Source organism: Mustela lutreola, chromosome 4, assembly GCF_030435805.1.
Source record: "Mustela lutreola isolate mMusLut2 chromosome 4, mMusLut2.pri, whole genome shotgun sequence".
In the NCBI taxonomy this organism is placed as follows: domain Eukaryota; kingdom Metazoa; phylum Chordata; class Mammalia; order Carnivora; family Mustelidae; genus Mustela; species Mustela lutreola.
This window is the reverse complement of record NC_081293.1, coordinates 149,967,792-149,990,900: the sequence shown is the minus strand read 5'-3', so window position 1 is coordinate 149,990,900 and position 23,109 is coordinate 149,967,792. Positions and strand designations below refer to the sequence as shown.

The 23,109-nt window shown below is 35.2% G+C and overlaps 1 protein-coding gene across 8 annotated transcripts in view; it reads left to right on the top strand.

The window, feature by feature from the left end:
- HYCC1 (hyccin PI4KA lipid kinase complex subunit 1) overlaps positions 1 to 23,109 on the top strand; it is a 135,155-nt gene that overhangs the window by 64,300 nt on the left and 47,746 nt on the right. For all 8 annotated transcript variants that reach the window (XR_009352872.1, XM_059171343.1, XM_059171337.1 and 5 more), the window contains 4 exons: positions 207 to 302; positions 9,498 to 9,614; positions 12,805 to 12,892; positions 13,585 to 13,744. Coding sequence is in view for 7 of the 8 variants with exons in the window: in XM_059171343.1 (XP_059027326.1) it covers positions 207 to 302; positions 9,498 to 9,614; positions 12,805 to 12,892; positions 13,585 to 13,744 (461 nt within the window). In the remaining variant the exon portion in view is untranslated. The remainder of the gene's footprint in view (positions 1 to 206; positions 303 to 9,497; positions 9,615 to 12,804; positions 12,893 to 13,584; positions 13,745 to 23,109) is intronic.

The window sequence follows — 23,109 nt, the reverse complement described above, 5'->3', positions numbered from 1 at the left end:
GTCATCTGGAGCATTGAATTTTTAAGATAATTTGCACGTGACTGTGACTTGAGAAGTCTTGTCTTTTCAGTTTTGTATTGTTATTGATATGGTTATATTGTATGGGTCTGTTCTCTAACATAATATCTTTCCATAATGCCTGCCTAATTATGGTTGACTTCTTAGAATTCTAAAGATTTGTAAATATTCTTTTGGTTTGTTTTTAGGTTTGAAGTGTTAACATTCCTTTTGTTGTGTTACAACGCTGCCTTAACCTACATGCCCAGTGTTTCTCTTCAATCATTGTGTCAAATTTGTTCAAGGTAAATAAAAATTCTAATGTTTTTAATATTGAAATATATGAATCTAAGATTGTGAATTTGTTACATATCTAAATTATTTTTATTTTGTTTAATCATTTAAAGCATTCAAGAAGTTAATATGAAACTCAGCCTACCTAGCATTTAGAAAGCTCCCAATAAATGGCAGTTCCAAAAAACATAATGAAGAGGGTAAAACTGAATTACATTTCAGTGGAATATTTAATCAGAAAAGAATCATACTGCATAATTAAAAAGATGGAACTGTTAAAACCTTTTGATTTTTGGCATGTGGTTTGTTTCTGTTTTGTTACTTTGTTTTTATTTATTTTTATTGTGCTCTAATTTGGTACCAAGAAACAAGTAAGAGATACTGTTTTTAAATTCTCCTTGTTAAGAAAAAAAATGAACCAAGAGGTTGATTAAATAAATTACAGTAGTCCTTAGGTATGCTATGCAAACATTTAAAAATTGTGATTTAAATTAAATTAAATTTATATTTAAATTAAATATCTACTATTTAGTGATAGTATATATGGAATGATTCCAGCATTGACAATATTAATAATACTTATGTCTACTTGGTGGAATTATGGTTTATTTTAATTTTTTTCCTGTGTGATTTTTTTGTCATTCTTTAAATTTTCTATGATGAATATATTATGTTTGAAAAAAAGAAAACAAAACAGAAGACAGAGAAAATGCCTTTAGTAATACAAGTAAATAAGGGGAAGTGGAATTAAGAGGCTTCTCGAATAATTTAGATTTGGGGAACTCATTTAGAAGATGCAACTTTAGAAAGTTAATAAGAGGGAGGGTATCTAGAGCAATACTTAAAATCAAATCAACTGCAATTGCACTACTTGGTATTTACCCCAAAGATACAGATATAATGAGAAAAAGGGCCATCTGTACCCCAATGTTTATAGCAGCAATGGCCATGGTTGCCAAACTGTGGAAAGAACCAAGCTGCCCTTCAACAGACGAATGGATAAGGAAGATGTGGTCCATATACACTATGGAGTATTATGCCTCCACCAGAAAGGATGAATACCCAACTTGTGTATCAACATGACGGGACTGAAAGAGATTATGCTGAGTGAAATAAGTCAAGCAGAGAGAACCAATTTTTATATGGTTTCAGTTATTTGTGGAGCATAAGAAATAACATGGAGGACATAGGGAGATGGAGAGAAGGGAGTTGAGGGAAATTGGAGGGGGAAATGAACCATGAGAGACTGTGGACGCTGAAAAACAATCTGAGGGTTTTGAAGGGGCAGGGGTTTTAAAACCAAAAGAAATACAGATTAAAAACTAGCTATAAGATTTTGGCCAAGGAATTTTTTAGTAGAGGCATTAGATTAATTCTATGCCAAGGAAAAATTGAAAAAAAGAAATTTTGATGTTCAGCATCTGTAAGAAAATGAGGGAGGAAAAGGATCTAAATAATTCAAAAGACTTAAGCTATTTAAGTAATTCTAACTTTTAAACCACAGGAGATGATAGAAGAGGAACTCTAACAAATTTGTCATTCCTATCTTTTTAGTTTGCTTTTTTAAATTCTCAGTGGCTTAAAATCTACTTATTCATTTCTCTTAATTTCTGATTTCCTTAGTCATTTATCAAGTATTCTAATTAAGATATTTTGTACATTTTTAAGACTAATAGAAAAGTATTAGAAAACACTTATATTTAATCAAGCAAAGCCTAGTCCGTATCTATGGAAAGAAAATGGATTATAGAATTGTGATGACAAGTAAGTTATAATTGGATATGTTAGTTAAAGAACAAGAACTTCCTGATGATTTTAGTCCTAGTGCAGGTTTTTCTGCAGAATCAGGTCACCACACTGTTTTATGGCTAATCCAGCATTTTGGCCACGTGGCAGTTGTTTTAGTTTGCTGCTGGATTTAGTTGTTGATGATGTCTATGCCAAAATGATTGACTGGGTCGTCTAGGGGAAAGGATACATAAATACAACCAGAAAAATTTCATGGAATATTTGAGCTGGATTCAGTGACAAATGTATCCCATTCTTTCTTTAACTTTGTTAAAGATTGTAATGAATTGTGGAAGTAATTAAAACAGTCTTGGACACTTCCTGCCCTCTGCCCATACATACAAATCCATTCTACTCAACAAAAATCTGGTTGCTCTAAGCTTTGCTTCTCTGAATCAGACTTATGGCCGGCTTGGTAGCTGTTTTCCTCCTGTACAGCATGTATGAACCACTCAAAGAAGAGAGCTAAAGAGAAGCAAGGATTAGACCGAATGAGTTTTAGTCAATAAGTTTTTAATTTGCTAGTACTAAACATTATATACAGCCCTCCTAAAAGGAATATAACCACCAGTACTTCAAATAAACTTTGCTAGTGTATACTGAAGTCCTCTAAACTGTGGGAAATAATTTTCTTTTTTTAGTGTTGATTTCTCTGTTTAATGGGTGGCTTATCTTGCCTTTTGGTGTGAAATATAAATTTTAAAGATTAAACTGTACTGAGCTAGTAAGTTAAATTCTTTCCCATTTTCTAAGGGAGTCTCTTGATTTTGTTTATCTGGTGAGTCTTCTAATTGACGGACTTAGATATGTACTACTATGGATTATTGATCAGTGTATTTGTTCCTGTGTATCTATAGTGAAACCCACCCCTCTCCTCACTACTAAGTCTGCCTTCCTGACCACCTAAACAGATTTCTTATAATCTTGTCCATTAAGGATACTCTTTGTGCAATTTGGGGATTAATTCTTCTGACTGATAAAGCTATATATTTATATTACATATAATATATTTATGTGTATATACTTAACACAGCATATGCTACCTTGTCACCATCCAATAAGTGACAGCTATTATATATTGTACACTAATAATGAACACACATATTCACAATAGATGCATAGTATTTTTTTTTTTCTTGTCTGTTTGCTACTACTACCAAGAGTTCTGTAGCATTGTCTTTTTTAAAAAATTTTATTTATTTATTTAACAGAGGGAGAGACAATGACACAGGGGACACAAGCAGGGGGAATGGGAGAGAAAGAAGCAGACATCCCACTCAGCAGGGAGCCTGACACAGGGCTCTATCTCAGGACTCTGAGATTGTGACCCAACTGGGAGGCAGACACTTAAGTGACTGAGCCACCCAAGCACCCTCTAGAGCATATCTTATATTAGATCATTCCTTGTTGAAAAAACCTATAGTTGACTTTTCATTTCTTCTTATTTTAATTTGTAAACTTTTTTTTTTTTTTATGAAATCTAAATCTTATCTAAATCTTCTCCATCCTTTACAACCCAATTAAAATAATCTTTTATCTTCCAATTTGAGCACACTTTTGAGGAAAGTGACAGAAGATTCAGAATTTGTTAAGCTCCTAGTTTCAAAAAACAGAAACACGAGAACAAAAAGTGCCCATTACTGTATAGGCAATTATTGTATTTTTCTTTTTTTCTCCTTACTTACCCATTTTCTGTTCACCTGAACTTCTCCTTAACTCCTCTCCTTACTACTTAAAAAGCAGAGCAGAAAAAGAAGAGGATTTCATATCTATGTCTGATTATTTCATATCTATGTCTGTTACCCAGGTGGATAGGAAGTAGAACTGGACCAAATTTTAAATATTTCTCAACATTTTCCCCCTTTTTTTCAGTTAGTTTTTACTTCCCAGTCTAATGATCTAGTAATAGTTAATCTTTTTTTTTTTTTTTTTCTGGTTTAGGTTCTGGTATATTCATGAGTCAATATTCTCTCCAGTTAGCCTCACTGGAATTGTGCCTTCTGATTATTTTGTGGCTTGTAATTCAAAGTATTTGGACAACAATCCCAAAAGTTTACTTTTAGGCTGGGAATGAGAACAGTGTCTTTTAACAGAGAATGAGAATCATGGCAAGAGTTTTTCTCACTTAAAAATAGATACTTAGAACTTCTCCAAGAAATGTATTTACGAAATATGCCTTCCAAAGGATTTTTATTTTATTTATTTTATTTATTTAATTTTATTATTTTAAAAAAGATTTTATTTATTTATTTGTCAGAGAGCACAAGCAGGCAGGGTGGCAGGCAGAGGCAGAGAGAGAAGCAGGCTCCCTGCTGAGCAAGGAACCCGATGTGGAGCTTAATCCCAGGACCCTGGGATCATAACCTGAGCTGAAGGCAGCTGCTTAACTGACTGAGCCACTCATGTGTTTCTTTTTATTTTATTTATTTTAAAGATTTTATTTATTCGTCAGAGAAAGAGAGAGCACAACAAAGGATTTTTATTTTAATGTGGTTTATGAGTTTGGGAAACATCTATATGTGACCAGAGGGTAAATTTAATACAGAAATAGGAGTTAAACCACTCAGCTACTCTTTGGTAGATTTGGGTCCCTGTGTTTTGAATTTGTAAAGCAAAATAGAGAACTTCAGAACTTCAGGATATTCCTCTGATGAACAGAGGAGTTGGGCATTCATGGGGCATTGATACTCTTACTTTGTTTTACATTTTATTTAAATTCAATGAAGGATCTCTGAGAAAAGAATATCCTTAAATAGATCAGAGAACTGAAGAGTAAATCAGAGAATTCTTGATTATTAAAAGGAATGGAGAAAAGAGGGTCAAGAGGTACTTTCATCAGTTAATGATGCAGCTGGATAGGACTAGATTATTTTGGGTCTCAGCTCAAAGGTCATTTACTTGAAGAGGCCTTCCATGACCATCATCTTTCTAAAGTAACACCTTCTTGGGGCGCCTGGGTGGCTCAGTGGGTTAAGCCGCTGCCTTCGGCTCAGGTCATGATCTCAGGGTCCTGGGATCGAGTCCCGCATCGGGCTCTCTGCTCAGCGGGGAGCCTGCTTCCTTCTCTCTCTCTCTGCCTGCCTCTCAGTGTACTTGTAATTTCTCTCTGTCAAATAAATAAATAAAATCTTTAAAAAAAAAAAAAAAAAAAAAAAAAAAAAAAATAAAGTAACACCTTCTCACCCCAGTTTATTTTCTTTTAACATTTATAACACTATAATTACCTGGTTGGTTCATTTGGTATCTAGTCTGTCAACTGCTGGAACTTCATGAGGTCAGGAACTTTGATGTTTTATTCAGAGTTCGGAGAAGTGCCTGGCGTATGGTAGAAACCTAGTAACTATTTGTTGAATGAATGAAAAATAGATGATCTCTTCCATTTCAGATTTATGATCCATTAAGTACAATTAAGATTAAAGGAAATTAAAAAAAAGATGAAAGGAAATAGTTCTGTTTTTGCTTTTTAAAAAAAGATTTTATTTATTTTTTTGACAGAGCACAAGTAGGCAGAGAGGCAGGCAGAGGGGTAGGGGGAAGCAGCCTCCTTACTGAGCAGAGAGCCCAATGTGGGGCTCAATCCCAGGACCCTGATATGACCTGAGTGGCCGAAGGTAGAGGCTTAACCCATTGAGCCACCAGGTGCCCCTGTTTTTGCTTTTTAAAAGTCTTACATTGATAAATGCAAAATTCCTGCAGTCAGTTGCCACAAATGTGTAAAGTTTTAGTAGTTACGAAAAACTAACTGCTGTGGTTTGTTTGTGTTCCCCCAAAATTCATATGTTGAAATGTTAATGCCTAATGTGATGGTATTAGGATGGTATTAGGAGGTGCTTTCATAGCCAAGAGATGCCACAAAGTTCCTTATTTCTTCTGCCATTGAGAATACTATGACATTGTGTACTTCCGACGAACTCAGAAGAAAGAACCCTTTCCCAGTTTTTCTGTGAAAAACCAGGCAGCAAAAACACTTTGCTGTTGCCAGCCGGAGGCCTCTACAAACCCATCTGTGGTCATGTTTGTTAGTGTTATTGAAAGAGTGCTTAAATATTGGTTTGGCAGTTAAAGATAAATAATGATAACTTAAATGATATTTCTTTCTCTTTCACATAAAAGTCCAAGCTGGTAGATGGTCTGGGGGTAGATCGGCTCTGTGTCTAAGGTATTCAGGCTCCTTCTTGATTGAGATTCTGCCATTCCCTAGGATGTTCCTCTTCTCTGTATGGTGATGGATCACTATTTTTTAATCTACCTTCCATATCCTGCAAACAGGAGGAAAGAGAGAGTGGGAGGCATGAAACTGTTTTTTAAGGGAGCAACCTGGAAGTTGCACCATTTCAGCTAGCAAACTGTTGTCCAGAACTAGTTATATTGTCACCCTTAGATGGAAGGAAGGCCAGAAAATGTGATCTCTAATAGGTGGCCATTGTTCTCGTTAAAATTGGTTGGGGAGAGTGAAGAAGAGGGTACCTTACATATGTTATTAAGTGGAAGAAGGGAAAAATATAGATGTTAGGGTATTGACCTCTTGTCACAGGTAATTTTTACCACAATCACATGATTATACTTGATGACATAGAGGAAGACCAGTTCCTAAAGGTAAGAGGGATAGAGGTGCTATTAATAGAAGACGCTGGTGACAGGAAAAAGTAACATCTATACCATGTATCTACAAATCAGCATATCAGAAACTTAGCATCTTCTAAAACAGTGTGTCTTATTTGTCCAAGTTCATTTAATACCACTGTCATCCAACCAGCTATCCAAACTAAATGTGGTAATAATGTTACACTCCTCTTGTTTCTTCAGTATCACCCCAAGATTATACTTCCTAGGTGGGAGTTTCTCCTTCTCCCCACAATTACTTGTTTAGTTCAGGTCACCTTCATCTCACTCATGGGATATTTTGACAGTCTGCTCTCCAGTTGCAGTGCCCTGTTCTGATGTAGCCTGAGTGATATTATTAAAAGACCAATCTGATCATGTCATTCCCTTGTTAAAACAACAAAACAAAAACTTTCAGTTGCTTTCCATTGCCTGCACGATGAAACCTCTCAAATTATAAGATATGCCATAAACTGACCCCTGTTATTTTCTAGTGTCTGAGCATTCTATCCTACCATTATTGTCTCAGTCTATTTGATGTCATGCTGTTTTATTAGAAAACTTCACTGTTTTTGCCCACTCCTGTATTTTCACCAGGAAGCCTTCTCTGACCCTCTACTTCTTCCACTAGAGTTTGCCACTGTTTCCTTTTGCTACCTCTGTAACTTATTCATTGTAGGTATTTGTTTACTCTGCCGTCTCCATGACTAGATTGTGCATCCCTGAGGTAACTACATCTTTCATCTGTATTCCTAGTGTCTGACACATTATAAATCTCTAAAAATATTTATTGAATGAATAAATGAATTAATTGAAAAAATCCTATCTTTTATATATCGGTTCTCTGTTATTGACCATCATCCCTATCATAAAGGTATACAGGGTGTAAGAAAATGAAATTTTTCTGAGTTTCCTTTTTTAGATAATAGAGGAGTTTCTAGGCTAGTTTGGGAACAAACAAAATTCAAGTTGGTTTTATTTCATATATAGTTAATTTTTTTCCAGTTTTTATTTTAGGCATCTCAGGCTGCTATAACACATTACCGTAGGCTAGGTAGCTTAAACAGTAGATGTTTATATCTCACACTGAGCAGTCTAAGATTAGGTGACCAGCATATCTGGTTCCTGGTGAAGGCCCTCTTCCTGGCTTACAGGAAACTGCCCTCCTCACTGTGTCATTCACATGGCAGAGAGTGAGTTCTGGTCTCTCTTCCTCTTTGACTAAGGGCACTAAACCCACCATGGAGACTCCCATCCTTGTGACCTCATTTAAACATAGTGGGCCACCACCAAATACCATCACACTGAAGTATTAGGGCTTTAGTATATGAACTTGGGGGAAAACACAAATATTTAATCCATAAATATCCCTGCTCCTTTTTGCTCTCTCTCTCTCTCTTTTTTCTTTTTTTAAGATTTTATTTATTTGACAGAAAGAGAGAGGTCACAAGTAGGCAGAAAGGCAGGCAGAGAGGGAGGAGGAAGCAGGCTCCATGCTGAGCAGAGAGCCCTATGAGGGTTTTCATCCCAGGACCCTGAGATCATGACCTGAACTGAAGGCAGAGGCTTAACCAACTGAACCATCCAGGCACCCCTCCTTTTAACTCTTGATTCAAAAGAGTTCTAAGATCTCCTCAATATCAAATTTTTATTTTTACTTCAAAGTTACTTTGAATTAATGATATTCTCGAGGGCCTGTTTTTGAAATGGTCTGTGGTATGCTTGAGAATGTTTAAATGAAGGCTTAGATTCAGTCTATTGACTAATAATATGTTAAGTGAAGGTTTATTATATCAACCACAAGACATTATGAGAAAACAGCTCTTTCCCAGTTTTATTAAAATTAAAAACTTATTATTTAAAAGCAGTGCATGTTGGTCATAGAAAATTTAGAAAATATATATAAAGAAGAAAATAAGTCTATAATCTCACTCTATGACTTTGTATATGATGTTTTTGTAGTGACAAACAGCATTCACCTATTTGTTTATTACAAAATGGGAGCGGGTTTCATGCCTTACTTTGTACAGTTTTTCTCCCGGTGCCATTTAAACAGTCTTTCAAAACATCATGTTTAATTGTTTCATAGTATTCCCTGAATTATTTATATAATTGGTCCTCTGTTTTGGACTTTAGGTGGGTTCCTATTTAATATAGTAAATGCACCTTAACATTTGTACTCCTTAAATATCCTTCACTGTAATAAGTACTTTAAATTTCAATTGTGTTCATGGTAGTTTCTTTTTTAAAAATTAGTAAGATCTATTGGTCTTTCTGTAGGACTCTACCTTTGATGTCATGCAAAGATATGTAATGATTTTCTTATGTTTTATTTCTTTTTAACATTAAAAATTTCAATCTATCTGAAATTTATTAATGATGTATTTTGAGAGACTTGAGTCTAATTTTAGAGTATTTTCTTGGAGGCTGCACTTTGTGTCAAGAACTTTGTCAGCAATAGAAGATCAGACCATAGATCTATTTATGATAATACCACAGTTCAGGTAATGGATTTTATGGTAACTAAAAATTTTTACTTATTCGATAGACTAAAATTAGTGAGCCAATTCTGAGAATCTGGTTCACTTACTATGTAATAATATACCTCTAGCTTTATACATTCAACTCCTCCCCCTCCCCTGTTTCACTTGCTCAGGAAAATGTTACAGATGGATGTTCTGTTTGGAAAGTTTCTATGTTTCATAGCTATTAGGTTTTTTATGAGAGCATACCTAGTACATTGTTGGCTTATAAATGTTAAAAAATAAATTACCAGAATTTTTACCAATTTTGCAAACATATTTTGTTTTTTCTAGAATCTGTGTTTGTGGCTATCCCCGACAACATGTAAGAAAATACAAAGGTATAAGTAGCAGGATACCAGTTTCTTCAGGATTCATGGTGCAGATGTTAACAGGGATTTATTTTGCCTTGTAAGTTTATTTAATATGCAAAGTCAATCTTTGATCTCTTTGAAAAAATCATAGTCTGTTGTTTTATTGTTATTATAAACTTACTGGATAGATAATCAGCATCTTTTTATGAAAGAATATGAATCAAGATCTTTTTTTTTTAAGATTTTATTTATTCATCTGAAAAAGTGACAGAGATTGCAGGTAGGGCAAGGGGCAATGGGAGAGGGACAAGCAGACTCCCTGCTGAGCAGGAAGCCTGACACAGTGCTCAATCCCAGGACCCTGAAATCATGACCTGAGCCAAAGTCAGATACTTAACTGAGCCACCTGGGTGCCCCAAATATGAATCTAGATCTTGATAATAGTTTTATTACTTAAAATATATCTCAATGTTCTAGAGAATTTGTAACCATCTATAAAACATTTTATCTTTCTTTATCTCAAGGACAGAATGAAAATTAGCAACACCCACATATACTCACAATTTCTTTCTTCATTACTCTTTCTTTTTTGCTGTAATTTCCAAATAGTTTTTTTCCCAATGAAGACCTTTTTCCATTTCCAGAAACCTTAACTCTTGAAAAACATCTTAGGGCCTCTTTGATCACAAGTAGCTTATTATTACTATTAATTTCTAATATTAATGCTCAGTCTTACTTAATGCCTTGGATACTAGTATTTTTCTTTAAACCCTATTTTCTTCTACACATATCTTATTATACTTTGCCTTATATTCATTTGATACCTTAACTTTTCTTAGTAGATTATAAACTTCCTGACTGAAGTTAGAATTAATGATCTTTAGACTAAATATGGCCTGCTGCCAGGTTTCTTACAAGTTTTATTAACATACACTTATACCTGTTTACATAATGCCTATGGCTGATTTTGTGCTACCATGACAGAGATGAGTGGTTGCAAAAGAAATTGCATGGCCCAGAGGCCTGAAGTATTTATTGTCTAGCCCTTTAAGAAAAAGTTTATTGACCCTCATGTTAGGCCATTAGTATTGTCCCACAGCTCTTGGATGCTCTAATCTATTTTATTTTCTGTCTTTATTGCTTTGTGTTTCAGATTTAGTAATTTCTGTTGACCTATCTTCACATTCATTAATTCTTTTCTTGATGATGTTGAGTCTATTAATGAGTCCACTAGCAGGGTTCTTCATTTCTGTTACTGTGTGTTTTATTTCTAGTCTTTTCATTTGACTCTTTCTTATGGTTCCCATCTCTCTGCTGAAATCACCATCTGTTCATACATGTTTTCCATCTTTTCCACCTTTAGTATATTAATCATAGTTATTTTAACTTCCCTGGTAACTATACAATCTGAACCATTTCTGAATTTGGTTCTATTGTTGTCTCTTGACAATGGATTGTTTTCTTCTTGATTTTGTGTGCCTTGTAATATTTGATTGATTATCATTTTGTTCATGGATAGAGTAGTAGTGACTGAGGTAAATATTATTTATGCCTGGAAATGGCACATCTCTTTTCTTCCAGGCTTCTAGTGGAGTTATTATAGGCAAGAGTGAGCTGAGGTTGGATTTTGTTGTTGCTGAGGTTACCATCATGGCACCACCTATTTCAGATTCCTCTCCTGGTACCTGGAAGTTAGGGTGTAAGCTGGATTGTTGGAGCGGTTTTCTCAATGTTCTTGGTTTCTCCTCAGCTTTTAGCTTTCCCTGTGTGTCTGCACCAAAGAAATGGTCTTTCTCCATGTTCTTTTCCCTCCTTCAGCAATAGAGTGCGGTTGCTTGTTTCTGAATGTGTACTGGCCTGGGTGGGGTGTTTGGGGGAAGTGGTAGTTCTCTGCTGTCCTCATCCAGCCTCAGTTATAAGCAGGACGTATGTCCCAGCATCTGAGGTTGGGGGAATGAGGTAGCTTTTCAGGGATCCTGTCTCTCCTCCAGTGGTAAGAGACCTCTAGTGGTCTCAACATAGGACAGTCTCCTGATCCTTTCCCACAGGTAGAGGTGTTTTGTTTTGTTCTTTTTTTTTTTTCTTTTTCCTTCCCTCACAGCTGCAGTAAATCTTCACCTCTGCCCTTGGGGTGAAAAGGTTTGCTGCTCTTTCCCCAAAGGCTTTAAAACTTTTGTTTCACATGAGAAAAAGGTCTGGCTGGATCTTCAGGCCTTTCTTACTCAGGTGGCCATTCTCCTTTACGCCTGAACTACCAAGAGCAACTTTCTTTGGTCCCTCGCCTTGCCCCCAGTTTCTCTTATGAGTGCCTAGAGGAGGTTTGTGGAAAAGAGCTTGTAAGTAAGTGTGAGCTCCCCTATGTATCTGCTCCTAGACTTTCTTTACACTCATGCTGGCCCACACTGGGCTTTTAGCAGTTTGTTTAAAAGTTTTGCTGAAGTCTTCTTTCCTGCTTGCATTGTGGTCTATCTCTCCTTAGAGGCATCTCTCTGCCCTTAGGTTTCAGGCTATGTGACTACCTTGTGATTTTAGTTCCTTGCTGAATTAATGGAAAGATATGATTTTATAGATTATCTGACTTTTTCTTATTTTTAGGGTGGGAACAATGCTCTTTCCATTTTTTAGGCCTCACTTGCACTCTTGATATAATTCATTTCTTTTCTTTTGTTGTTGTTGTTCCTGTCAGATGACCGAGCCACTATTTGTCCATTTTTATCATTTACCTAATTTCTAGAGTTTGGCCATATCTTTGAAAATTAATATACATACACACTTCCCCCCCAATATCTCTCTGGTATTTGCAGCATATATCATCTGTACTTCTAATGACTGTCAGAATGCAAAGAAGTTACTACTTAAGATACTGTAAGCCACAGTAGTTATAGATTCTCATGAAAACTGTGGGAGTTACAGAGTAATTTGACCATTAAATGTTCTGAACATTATTCTAAGGTATATAATTTATTATGCTCTGACTTGCTTTGAAAGTGTAAAATCCTTTGAGATTGCCTCACTTTTTTGCTATCTGATCTATAAATGGACATGTTCTTTAGAGAAGAAATATATACCTATAAAATTTTCCTTGCTATTAATATTAATAGGCTTTCAGATGCAATTGAAAGGAATTTTAAAAAATTTTAAAACATAAAAATATGTTTTTAAAGAGTGGAATGCTAAGCAATGTGCTAATGTTATCTATTACTTTACTCCTTAAAGAGTTTCTCATTGTATTTTCTTCAAATATATAGAATTAATTGAAAATAATTATACTTTATTTAATTTTGCAGTTATAATGGAGAATGGGATCTAGCTCAAAAAGCACTGGATGATATTATATACAGAGCTCAGCTAGAATTATATCCAGAACCATTGTTGGTAGGTGCCTCACTTTTTAATGTAAATTTTATAATTTAAAATTTCTCAATTTAGAACTATAAATTGAGAAGTAGCCATTCATAGTGCATTAATGTCATTAAACTCAGTGATTCATGCTTCTGTTATACTAGGAAAATTTTATCCTTGAAAAGGTATTTATAATTTGAGAATTTCATTAAATTAACTTCTTGGATACTTTTAAATTTATAAGAATGTTTTCCTTAACATGCTAGAGCTACATTTATTAATTAGCATTTGGTGTTTGGAAACATAATTTCAATATTTTGAAATTTTAAATTTCATCATTTACATATTTTTTTAAAGATTTTATTTATTTATTAGAGAGACGGAGAGAGAGCACAAGCAGGCAGAGCAGCAGGCAGAGGGAGAAGCAGGCTCCCTGCTGAACAGGGAACCCGATGCAGGGCTTGATCCCAGGATTCTGGGATCATGACCTGATCCGAAGGCAGCCACTTAACCGACTGAGCCAACCAGGTGCCCCTACATATTATTTTTAACAATAGTTTCCTTCTGAGCTCTTACTCCTTATTCTAGAAGATTTATATTTCATCTCTTGAAATACCTTGGAGAAAATATTCTTCTTAAAAACAGTTAACATTTGGCATTTTGTTTTACATAAGCGTGTAACATATCTGTTAATACCAGTCTTAAACCATATATTTTTTTCTTAGGTTGCTAATGCCATAAAAGCTTCACTGCCTCATGGTGCCATGAAATCTAATAAGGAGGGTGCAAGATGTATTCAAGTTGAAATCACACCAACTTCCTCTAGAATATCAAGAAATGCAGTAACCAGCATGTCAATAAGAGGTCATAGGTGGAAAAGACATGGTAAGAAATAAAAAAGTCTTCAAATTAGAGGATTGTTGATTCTATCACATTTTTGTCTTTACTTACAGTGCTATACTTTTTAATTTATTAAATAATATTGTGGTGGCATGGAAGAAAAAGCTGTTGGATCACCTTTAAGCCCTAAATTATTATCCACAAGTGATAAGCAGTAAGGCAAATATAGCCCCTTATGTTACATATATGAATGTAAATTTATTTAAACATTGTATTGGTTTTTAAATTTTATCTCAATAGAATAGGAGACCAGGAAAATGAATGTTAAAATTATTCACACATGGGTTTCTATTCAAAACTATCTGCAAATATTCTTTAGTGTTTCTTCTCAGCAAACTCTTTGGCAAGTAAACTTGCATGTTGAAGTAGAACAACTGATAGGGACTTTGACATTTTCTTTTGTACTTCCTGGTTAAGAATGCCATCATATTGATGGCAACTCTGGCTAGGCCTTTCTATTTCCTCAATGTTAATTTTCTTCCAGGACTTTTGTTTTAATATTCCTCCTTGACTGCTTCATTTTATTACTGAAAAATTCTATGGTAAATTAATTTTATGTATCATGGCTTTCTCAATGCTTTCCCACTTCTCTCCCTTTTCTTATAATTTATTATTTTTATTTAATTCCTTATTCTTTTTATAACTCCCTTCCTACCTACAAGTTATTGTAGTGGCAAGAATCAGTGTAAGATTACTGTCATCTACCTCAGAAGGTAATCAATAGTAGGGTAAGAAGCAAAAGCCACTTGTTTGCCCCAAGCAAACACATATATTACTCTATTTTCTTGTAAACTGGTGAAATGTAGCTCCTTTTGGTATATTTGGTTTCCATTGTCTCTATGGTCTCTGCAGAGAAGATACCGAAGTGAGAAGAATATTATTCATGGTGAAAGAGAGAGTTGGTGATGAGAACATTGTTCCTACTTAGGAGTTCTAAGAGATAGTATGTATAAAGAATGATAATGGAAAATTCCAATTTAACCAATAATTGTTTTTAGTCTTATTTTTTAAAGTAGTATGACAATTCTTGAAATTTCTTTAGAAAGTAATAAAAGAGGTGGTAATGTTTGCCATTAGCAAGGCAAATGATGCTATGTTTTAAAACGTTCAGAGTCTAACCATACTTCAGTTTCTTTAGTGAAAATATGCTACTGAATGGGACTAGATTATAGGCCAAAAGTCATTTAATTAGTATGGTGGCATCCTAGAGATCAATCTTCTGTTTTGGCATTAAGAGTTGAAAATAGGCACAAAGGCAATGAACCAGATCATGTAGGTCACTGTGGCCATAATTGCTCCCAAACTACTACAGGAAATGCAAGAATGAATTTTAATTTCTTTCCCACATTTCCTTCTTGCTCCTTAGGTGACTATAGGGGGAATTAGAAAAAAATATATAGGTTATGCAGTTAAAAATGTGAAATATTGAAGTTCGATTAAATTCGTGTATGTGTGTGAGAGAAAGAGGTGTGTGTATGTATCCATGCATGCATTTAACAGAATAAGATGTTTACCCTGCAGTAAAATGGAAGCAATTTTCTAGAAGTAGTTTATAGGAATAAAGTTCAGAAATAAGACAAAAGACTACTCGAATATGTTGTATCTATTAGATTCTTACATATCTTCCAAATTTCATTTTGTCTGCCACTTGAGGGGTTGGTTCTATGTCTCAAGGCTATAGCCTCATTAAAGTAATCTTCCTTATCTTCCTTATCACCTATCCCCTGACACTCTCTCCAACCTTAAAACTGTAACACTTGGGCAATTCTGCGGTGACAAAAAAATCACAGATGAGGATTTAGAATAGAGTGAACTATAAAAAAAGGAAGTCAGGTTCATGTCTTGGAACAGAGGCAGAATATGGCGTATCTCCCTTTTATCCAATGACCAAAATGCTACTCTAAGATACTCACTTATCTCCACAGGTATGTTGCATTCTCCTTTTTTATGGTAGCCTTGGTTTTCCTTCCCAGAGCAGTATTTTTCACTGTTACCCTGTCCTGTTGAATTAAAAGCTACTGTTTTCCACCTTTCTAATCCTGTTTACTACTTTGAACACCTTATTATATTCTGAGCTAACCAGCATTGGCTTCTTGTGGGGAAGATAGGTAACTTTGTGATAGCTGTTAAATATATAGACAACAATCCCCAAGTTATAAATGGATTTTTAACTTTGTTTATATATAAATTATATTTATTCCATTTATATGTTCCTTATATAAATTTTAGCAAAATTTTATTAATACATTAAATTTTGCAGAAATAATGTTAAAGGGTTTGCAGATCCAGGGGGACCCACAAAAGCCTTTCATCCTATAATGTTTCTGAAGCATAGGATGTAGGTTTAGTTTGAGTATGTGAAAACACATTTAGAGTTTCTTTATTTGATGATCCTCTACATTGTTTCCTGTTGCACCTATATCCTTACCACTCCCTTACTATACCAACCCTCCCAGGAGGAAGGATTTCTTCTCAGATGCTGAACTGTATCACACAGTAGGAACATGGAATATACACCTTTAAGACTGTGGTAATAAGAGCTGGGGAAAGAGAAGGAACAAGAAACATGAACTTTAAGGAATATTCTTTTTATCCCCTTGTCTCTTTTTTTGTTATTGCCAGTTGCCAGGAAAGAAAAAAGCTATTTGTCTTTTTTTCTTTCCTTGGGTCTCTCTCCTTTTTCTTTTTTCTTATATTTATGTCTTTTTTAAGAATTGAGATATAATTGACATACATTATATTAGTTGTGGGTATACAACATAATTATTATATATATATTTATATTTATATATATAGCAAAATGATTACTACTCTAGAGTCTATCAAGTCTAGTTAACATCCATTGCCGCACAGTTACACATTTTTTTGTGTGTGATGAGAACTTTTAAGATCTACTCTGTTAGCAACTTTCTTTCTTTCTTTTTTTAATGTTTTATTTGTTTAATTGACAGAAAGAGAGATCACAAGTAGGCAGAGAGGCAGGCAGGGGTTGGGGGAAGCAGGCTCCCTGCTGAGCAGAGAGCCCAATGTGGGGCTCGATCTCAGGACCCCGAGATCATGAAGGCAGAGTCTTAACCCACTGAGCCACCCAGGTGCCCCAGTTAGCAACTTTCAAATATACAGTATAGTATTATTAACTATAGTCACCTTATATCCTAACATTCCCAGGATGTACTTATTTTATAACTGGAGGTTTATACCTGTCGACTATCTTTACTATCTTTACCATTTTGCTTCCCACACCCTGCCCCCTACCCCTGCCTCTGGCAACCACTAACCTGTAGCCTGTATCTATGAGCTTGGTTTGTTTGTTTGTGTTCTACATATAAGTGAGATCTATGGAATTTGTCTTTTCACTTTCCTTAGCATAATGCACTCAAGGTCCATTTATTGCAAATGACAGGATTTCCTTCTTTTTTATGGCAGCATAATATGTCATTATATATATGGTGCATTTTCTTCATCCAACCATTGACAGACATTTAGGTTGCTTCCATATTTATGTCTATTTATTGCCTGTCTTCTTTTTTCTCCTTTTTCTAGCCTATCTGGGGAGAAAAGGGGAGGAGTAAAACAGGCTCTCACGAGCAGAACTTTCTTTTTTTGTTTACTTTCTTTCCATCTCTTTTTATTACTAAAGAATATAGATAATTAAGCCATATGAACATATTAGTATATTTGCATATCTGATCACCCCAAATTACAAACACAATAAATGGAACAATTAACAATTATTGTGCTAACAAACACAGTAAATGGAACAATTAATCACATATATTCTTTTATTTGTAACAGAAAAAACTTGTTATCCTTATAGCAAAAACTAATTAATACTTTAGTGGTTTTAAAACTAATTTGGGGGGTGCTCAGTGGGTTAAAGCCTCTGCCTTTGGCTCAGGTCATGATCCCAGGGTTCTGGGATCGAGCCCTGCATCAGGCTCTCTGCTTGGCGGGGAGCCTGCTTCTACCCCTCTCTCTCTGCCTGCCTCTCTGCCTACTTGTGATCTCTGTCTGTCAAATATATAAATAAAATCTTTAAAAAAAAAAACATAAAACTAATTTAGAACAGTTTTTCTTTTTTTTTTTTTTTTTAAGATTTTATTTATTTATTAGAGCTCACAAGCAGGCAGAGAGAAGGGCAGAGGCAGGCTTTCTGCTGAGCAGAGAGCCTGATTCAGGCCTCAGTCTCAGGACCCTGAGATCATGACCTGAGCTGAAGGCAGAGGCTTAACCCACTGAGCCTCCCAGGTACACCAGTTTTTATTTCTTACATTAAATTTTTTTTCTGAGGTCTTTTAGAATGTTGCGTATCCACCATTCTTTTCTTTAAGTTAAGAATTGTCCAAAATTTACATTTTAATAGAAAGTATTCTTTTGGAAAGTAAAAAAATTAATAGCTTTAACACTTCCACACATTTCAGAACATGTATTCCTTGCCATGGTCTTATTACTATTGAATAACAGCCCAGATTTCTAGGATTATATTTTGACCAGTTTAATTGCTTGGCCCTATATTTATTATATAATAATTGATAGTAGATTTATTTTTTAGAGCAGTTTTAGGCTCACAGCAAATTCGAATGTAAAGTACAATACTCATATACCTTCTGACCTCACCCCCCCAATACACACATATATCCTTCTCCACTATTAATACTCTGCACCAGAGTTATATTTGCAAAGCCCTGTAATTTTAATTTGAACCAGACAGTGTATCCTCATATCACTAAAGAGAATGGCTTTTAAAGAAAATTTGGTTTCTAGGGGCGCCTGGGTGGCTCAGTGGATTAAGCCGCTGCCTTTGGCTCAGGTCATGATCTCAGGGTCCTGGGATCGAGCCCCGCATCGGGCTCTCTGCTCAGCGGGAGCCTGCTTCCTCCTCTCTCTCTGCCTGACTCTCCGCCTACTTGTGATCTTTCTCTCTGTCAAATAAATTAATAAAATCTTTAAAAAAAAAAAAAATTTGGTTTCTACTGAGATACTAATTTAGAGAGACATTTTGACAATTAGTATGTTTGCCTAATTTTCCCCACTTCTCACTTGATTATCGTAAGATTGTACTGACTTGGCTTAACTTAATGGTATGTCTTCAAACTTTTTAAACTTGAGTATAAATTTCTGAGAAAAGTGTAATGACTTTATGATTCCATGCCAATACAAATGGAAAATGAAATTATAGTGTAGGACTGTTGCTTTTGACTTTTAAGGATCATAATTTCAGAAATAGTAGTTTTATTTATATATTACTAATTATTTTAAGCATATCATGTTTCACTTAGCCTATATTTTTTAAACCTAAATATTCAGACCACCTAGAGATTGAAGGCTATTTAGAAGTCATAATTTTTTTTTTTTTAAAGATTTATTTATTTATTTATTTGACAGAGAGAGAGAGAGAGAGATCACAAGTAGGCAGAGAGGCAGGCAGAGAGAGATGAGGAAGCAGGCTCCCTGCTGAGCAGAGAGCCCGATGTGGGACTCGATCCCAGGACTCTGAGATCATGACCTGAGCCGAAGGCAGCGGCTTAACCCACTGAGCCACCCAGGCGCCCTAGAAGTCATAATTTGAAGGTAAAATGCAACTACGAAAGGATAATAGTAGAATAAATATTTTAAAAGGATTAAGTTAAGGAATGAGTAGGAGTGAGTAGGTTATGACCATAACAAGAATCAAAATGAAATTTCCAATAAGAAAAAGAAGATAAAATAATGAGATAATTTATTAATTTTTTAAAATTAATAACAAAAATGCAATTCTATTAAACATTTCCTTTTAAAAATAAACAGAAATAGCTTAAAGGAAAACTTAAAGTATTTCTCTACAATTATGCTTCAGTTCTATAGTCATTCTTAAATGTTACTTCTAAAAGCTATCTTCATCATCCACCATTTCACCTATAGCCCTTTTTAAAAAAATTTAATTTTTTCAATGTTCCAAGATTCATTGTTTATGCACCACACACAGTGCTCCATGCAATACATGCCCTCCTTAATACTCACCACAAGGCTCACCTGTCCCCCTACCTCCCAGCTCCAAAACCCTCAATTTGTTTCTCAGAGTCCACAATCTTTCATGGTTCATTTCCCCATCTGATTTCCCCCAATTCACATTTCCCTTCCTTCTCCTAATATCCTCCATATTATTCCTTATACTTCACAAGTAAGTGAAACCATATGATAATTCCCTTTCTCTGCTTGACTTATTTCACTCAGCATAATCTCCTCCATTCCAGTCCATGTTGATATAAAAATTGGGTATTCATCCTTTCTGATGGAGGTGTGATGTTCCATTATATATATGGACCATATCTTCCTTTTTTTTTTTTTTAAGATTTTTTATTTATTTGACAGAGAGAGAGAGATCACAAATAGGCAGAGAGGCAGGCAGACAGAGAGGGAGGAAGCAGGCTCTCCGCTGAGCGAGAGCCTGAGGTGGGGCTCGATCCCAGGACCCTGAAACCATGACCTGAGCCGAAGGCAGAGGCTTAGCCCACAGAGCCACCCAAGCACCCCTGGGCCATATCTTCTTTATCCATTCATCTGTTGAAGGGCATCTTGGCTCTTTCCACAGTTTGGTGATTGTGGCCATTGCTGCTATAAACACTGGGGTACAGATGGACCCTCTTTTCACTACATCTGTATCTTTGGGGTAAATACCCAGTAGTGCAATTGCAGAGTCATAGCAAAGCTCTATTTTTAATTTTTTAAGGAACCTCCACACTGTTTTCCGAAGTGGCTGCACCAACTTGCACTCCCACCAACAGTGTAAGAGGGTTCCCCTTTCTCCACATCCTCTCCAACACTTGTTGTTTACTGTCTTGTTAATTTTGGCCATGCCGACTGGTGTAAGGTGATACCTCAATGTGGTTTTGATTTGAATCTCCCTGATAGCCAATGACAATGAACATTTTTTCATGTGTCTGCTAGCCATTTGTATGTCTTCTGTGGAGAAGTGTCTGTTCATGTCCTCTGCCCATTTTTGACATGATTATCTGTTTTGTGTGTGTTGAGTTTGAGGTGTTCTTTATATATCTTGGATATCAGCCCTTTGTCTGTAGTGTCATTTGCGAATATCTTCTCCCATTCCGTGGGTTGCCTCTTTGTTTTGTTGACTCTTTCCTTTGCTGTGCAGAAGCTTTTGATCTTGATAAAGTCCCAGAAGTTCATTTTTGCTTTTGTTTCCTTTGCCTTTGGAGACACGTCTTGAAAGAAGTTGCTGTGGCCGATGTCCAAGAGGTTACTGCCTATGTTCTCCTCTAGGATATTGATAGATTCCTGCCTCACATTGAGGTCTTTTATCCATTTCAAGTTTATCTTTGTGTATAGTGTAAGAGAATGGTCGAGTTTCATTCTTCTATACATAGCCATCCACAATTTTCCAACACCATTTGTTGAAGAGACTGTCTTTTTTCCACTGGGTACTTTTTCCACCTTTGTTGAAGATTATTTGACTGTAGAGTTGCAGTTCCATACCTGGACTCTCTACTCTGTTCCACTGGTCTGTGTGACTGTTTTTGTGCCAGTTACCATGCTGTCTTGGTGATCACAGCTTTGTAGTGAAGCTTGAAATCAGGCAACTTATGTTTTCTTTTTCAACATTTCCTTAGTGATTCAGGCTCTCTTCTGGTTCCATGCAAATTTTAGGATTGTTTGTTCTAGCACTTTGAAAAATGCCGGTGGAATTTTGATTGGGATGGCATTGAAAGTATAGATTGCTCTGGGCAGTATAGACATTTTAACAACGTTTATTCTGATCCAAGAGCATGAAATGCTTTTCCATATTTTTTGTCTTTTTCAATTTCTTTCATGAGTGCTCTGTAGTTCCTCTAGTACAGATCCTTTACCTCTTTGGGTATGTTGAATGTCATAAGTCTTGAGATGGAACATTTATTTTTGCAAATCTGATTTTATGACTTACTGAGAAAACTATTAAGTTGAGAAACAAAATTGCTGATAGTTATAAAAGCATTTTGAAAAACACAGAAATCATAATTTTAAACTCAAATGTGGTGAACTTTAAAGAGTTGGCTATTGGAATTTCACATCTGCAAATAGAAATGTATAATACTTAGGTTTTTATTTTAAAAGTTGTCTTACTTGTTAAGGAAATTTAGAAAAAATATTTGGCAGTTTTATAAAAAGGTTTAAATGTTTTTAGTATCATTTTGAGAAGCTCCATTATTTTCAGATTCTAAAATGGTATTTGAGGAACAAATTTTCCTTTCCCAATATAAATAGTAAAACATTTGGACCAAAAATAAGCATTTCCTTCTGACCAAAGTTAGTATTGCATGAATTTTAACTGGCACTCTTGATATGGAGCTTTATAATCATGGAGGACAAAATAAAATAGGAAATATTAGATGACTCAAAGAAAAAGAACATATTAACCAGAGCTAAAATATCACATTGTCCATTCGATACCTTTAAGCATTAAACTAAAGAGGAAAGTCTCAGAATCCTGGCTTAGCCAACTTTAGAAGAAAATAAAACAAAACAAAAAACTAAGTTTATTTCTAGGTAAAATACTTTTCTACATAGAGAAGCAAAATATTTCAGAATTATTGATCCTACGAGACAAAAACACTTATTTATAAATTTTTGTGTTCTACATTTTTTATTAAGGAGACCTTATATTAAAGAGATTTTGCTATGATTAAAGAATTTATTATTTATTATTACTTATCATTGAGCACTACCCTTTCTCCTGCTCCCCAACTACCACCTTTGTAGGAGCATTTGTTACATGTTGCACACAGAAGAAGAAATAAGCTTTTGTAGATAGTTTTGGTCTTTCTGGCTTTGAAGATCTTTAATCATCGTGAAGGATGCCAGTGGGTCTGGCAGCATCCATATGTTGCAAATATCAAAGGCTTTTTGTTTTTATTTTTTTTAAAGATTTTATTTATTTGTTTGACAGATCACAAGTAGGCAGAGAGGCAGGCAGAGAGAGAGGGGGAAGAAGGCTTCCCATTGAGCAGAGGGCCCGATGGCAGGGCTTAATCCCAGGACCCTGAGATCATGACCTGAGCCTAAGGCAAAGGTTAACCCAGGCATGCCCCCCTCTTTTTTTTTTAACTTGAGACTTAATAAAGATGACGAAAGAAGTTGTTGAAAGTGACTGAATCCACCTCAGTAAGAACTGTTTCGTTTTTTATATACACAACAAATGCGAAAGACTTGACTGATCTTTACTTAAGGAAACTGGGAATAGCTTCTAACCAATATGTATTATAAATAAAACATTCTAGTCCATACTGTGTTTTACTTTGTGCCCAGGTTGCTATTTTCTTACTTGTAAAGTCTACTTCTGGCTTCAGGACTTGTGTTTCTAAGTCCTAGTATTTGTT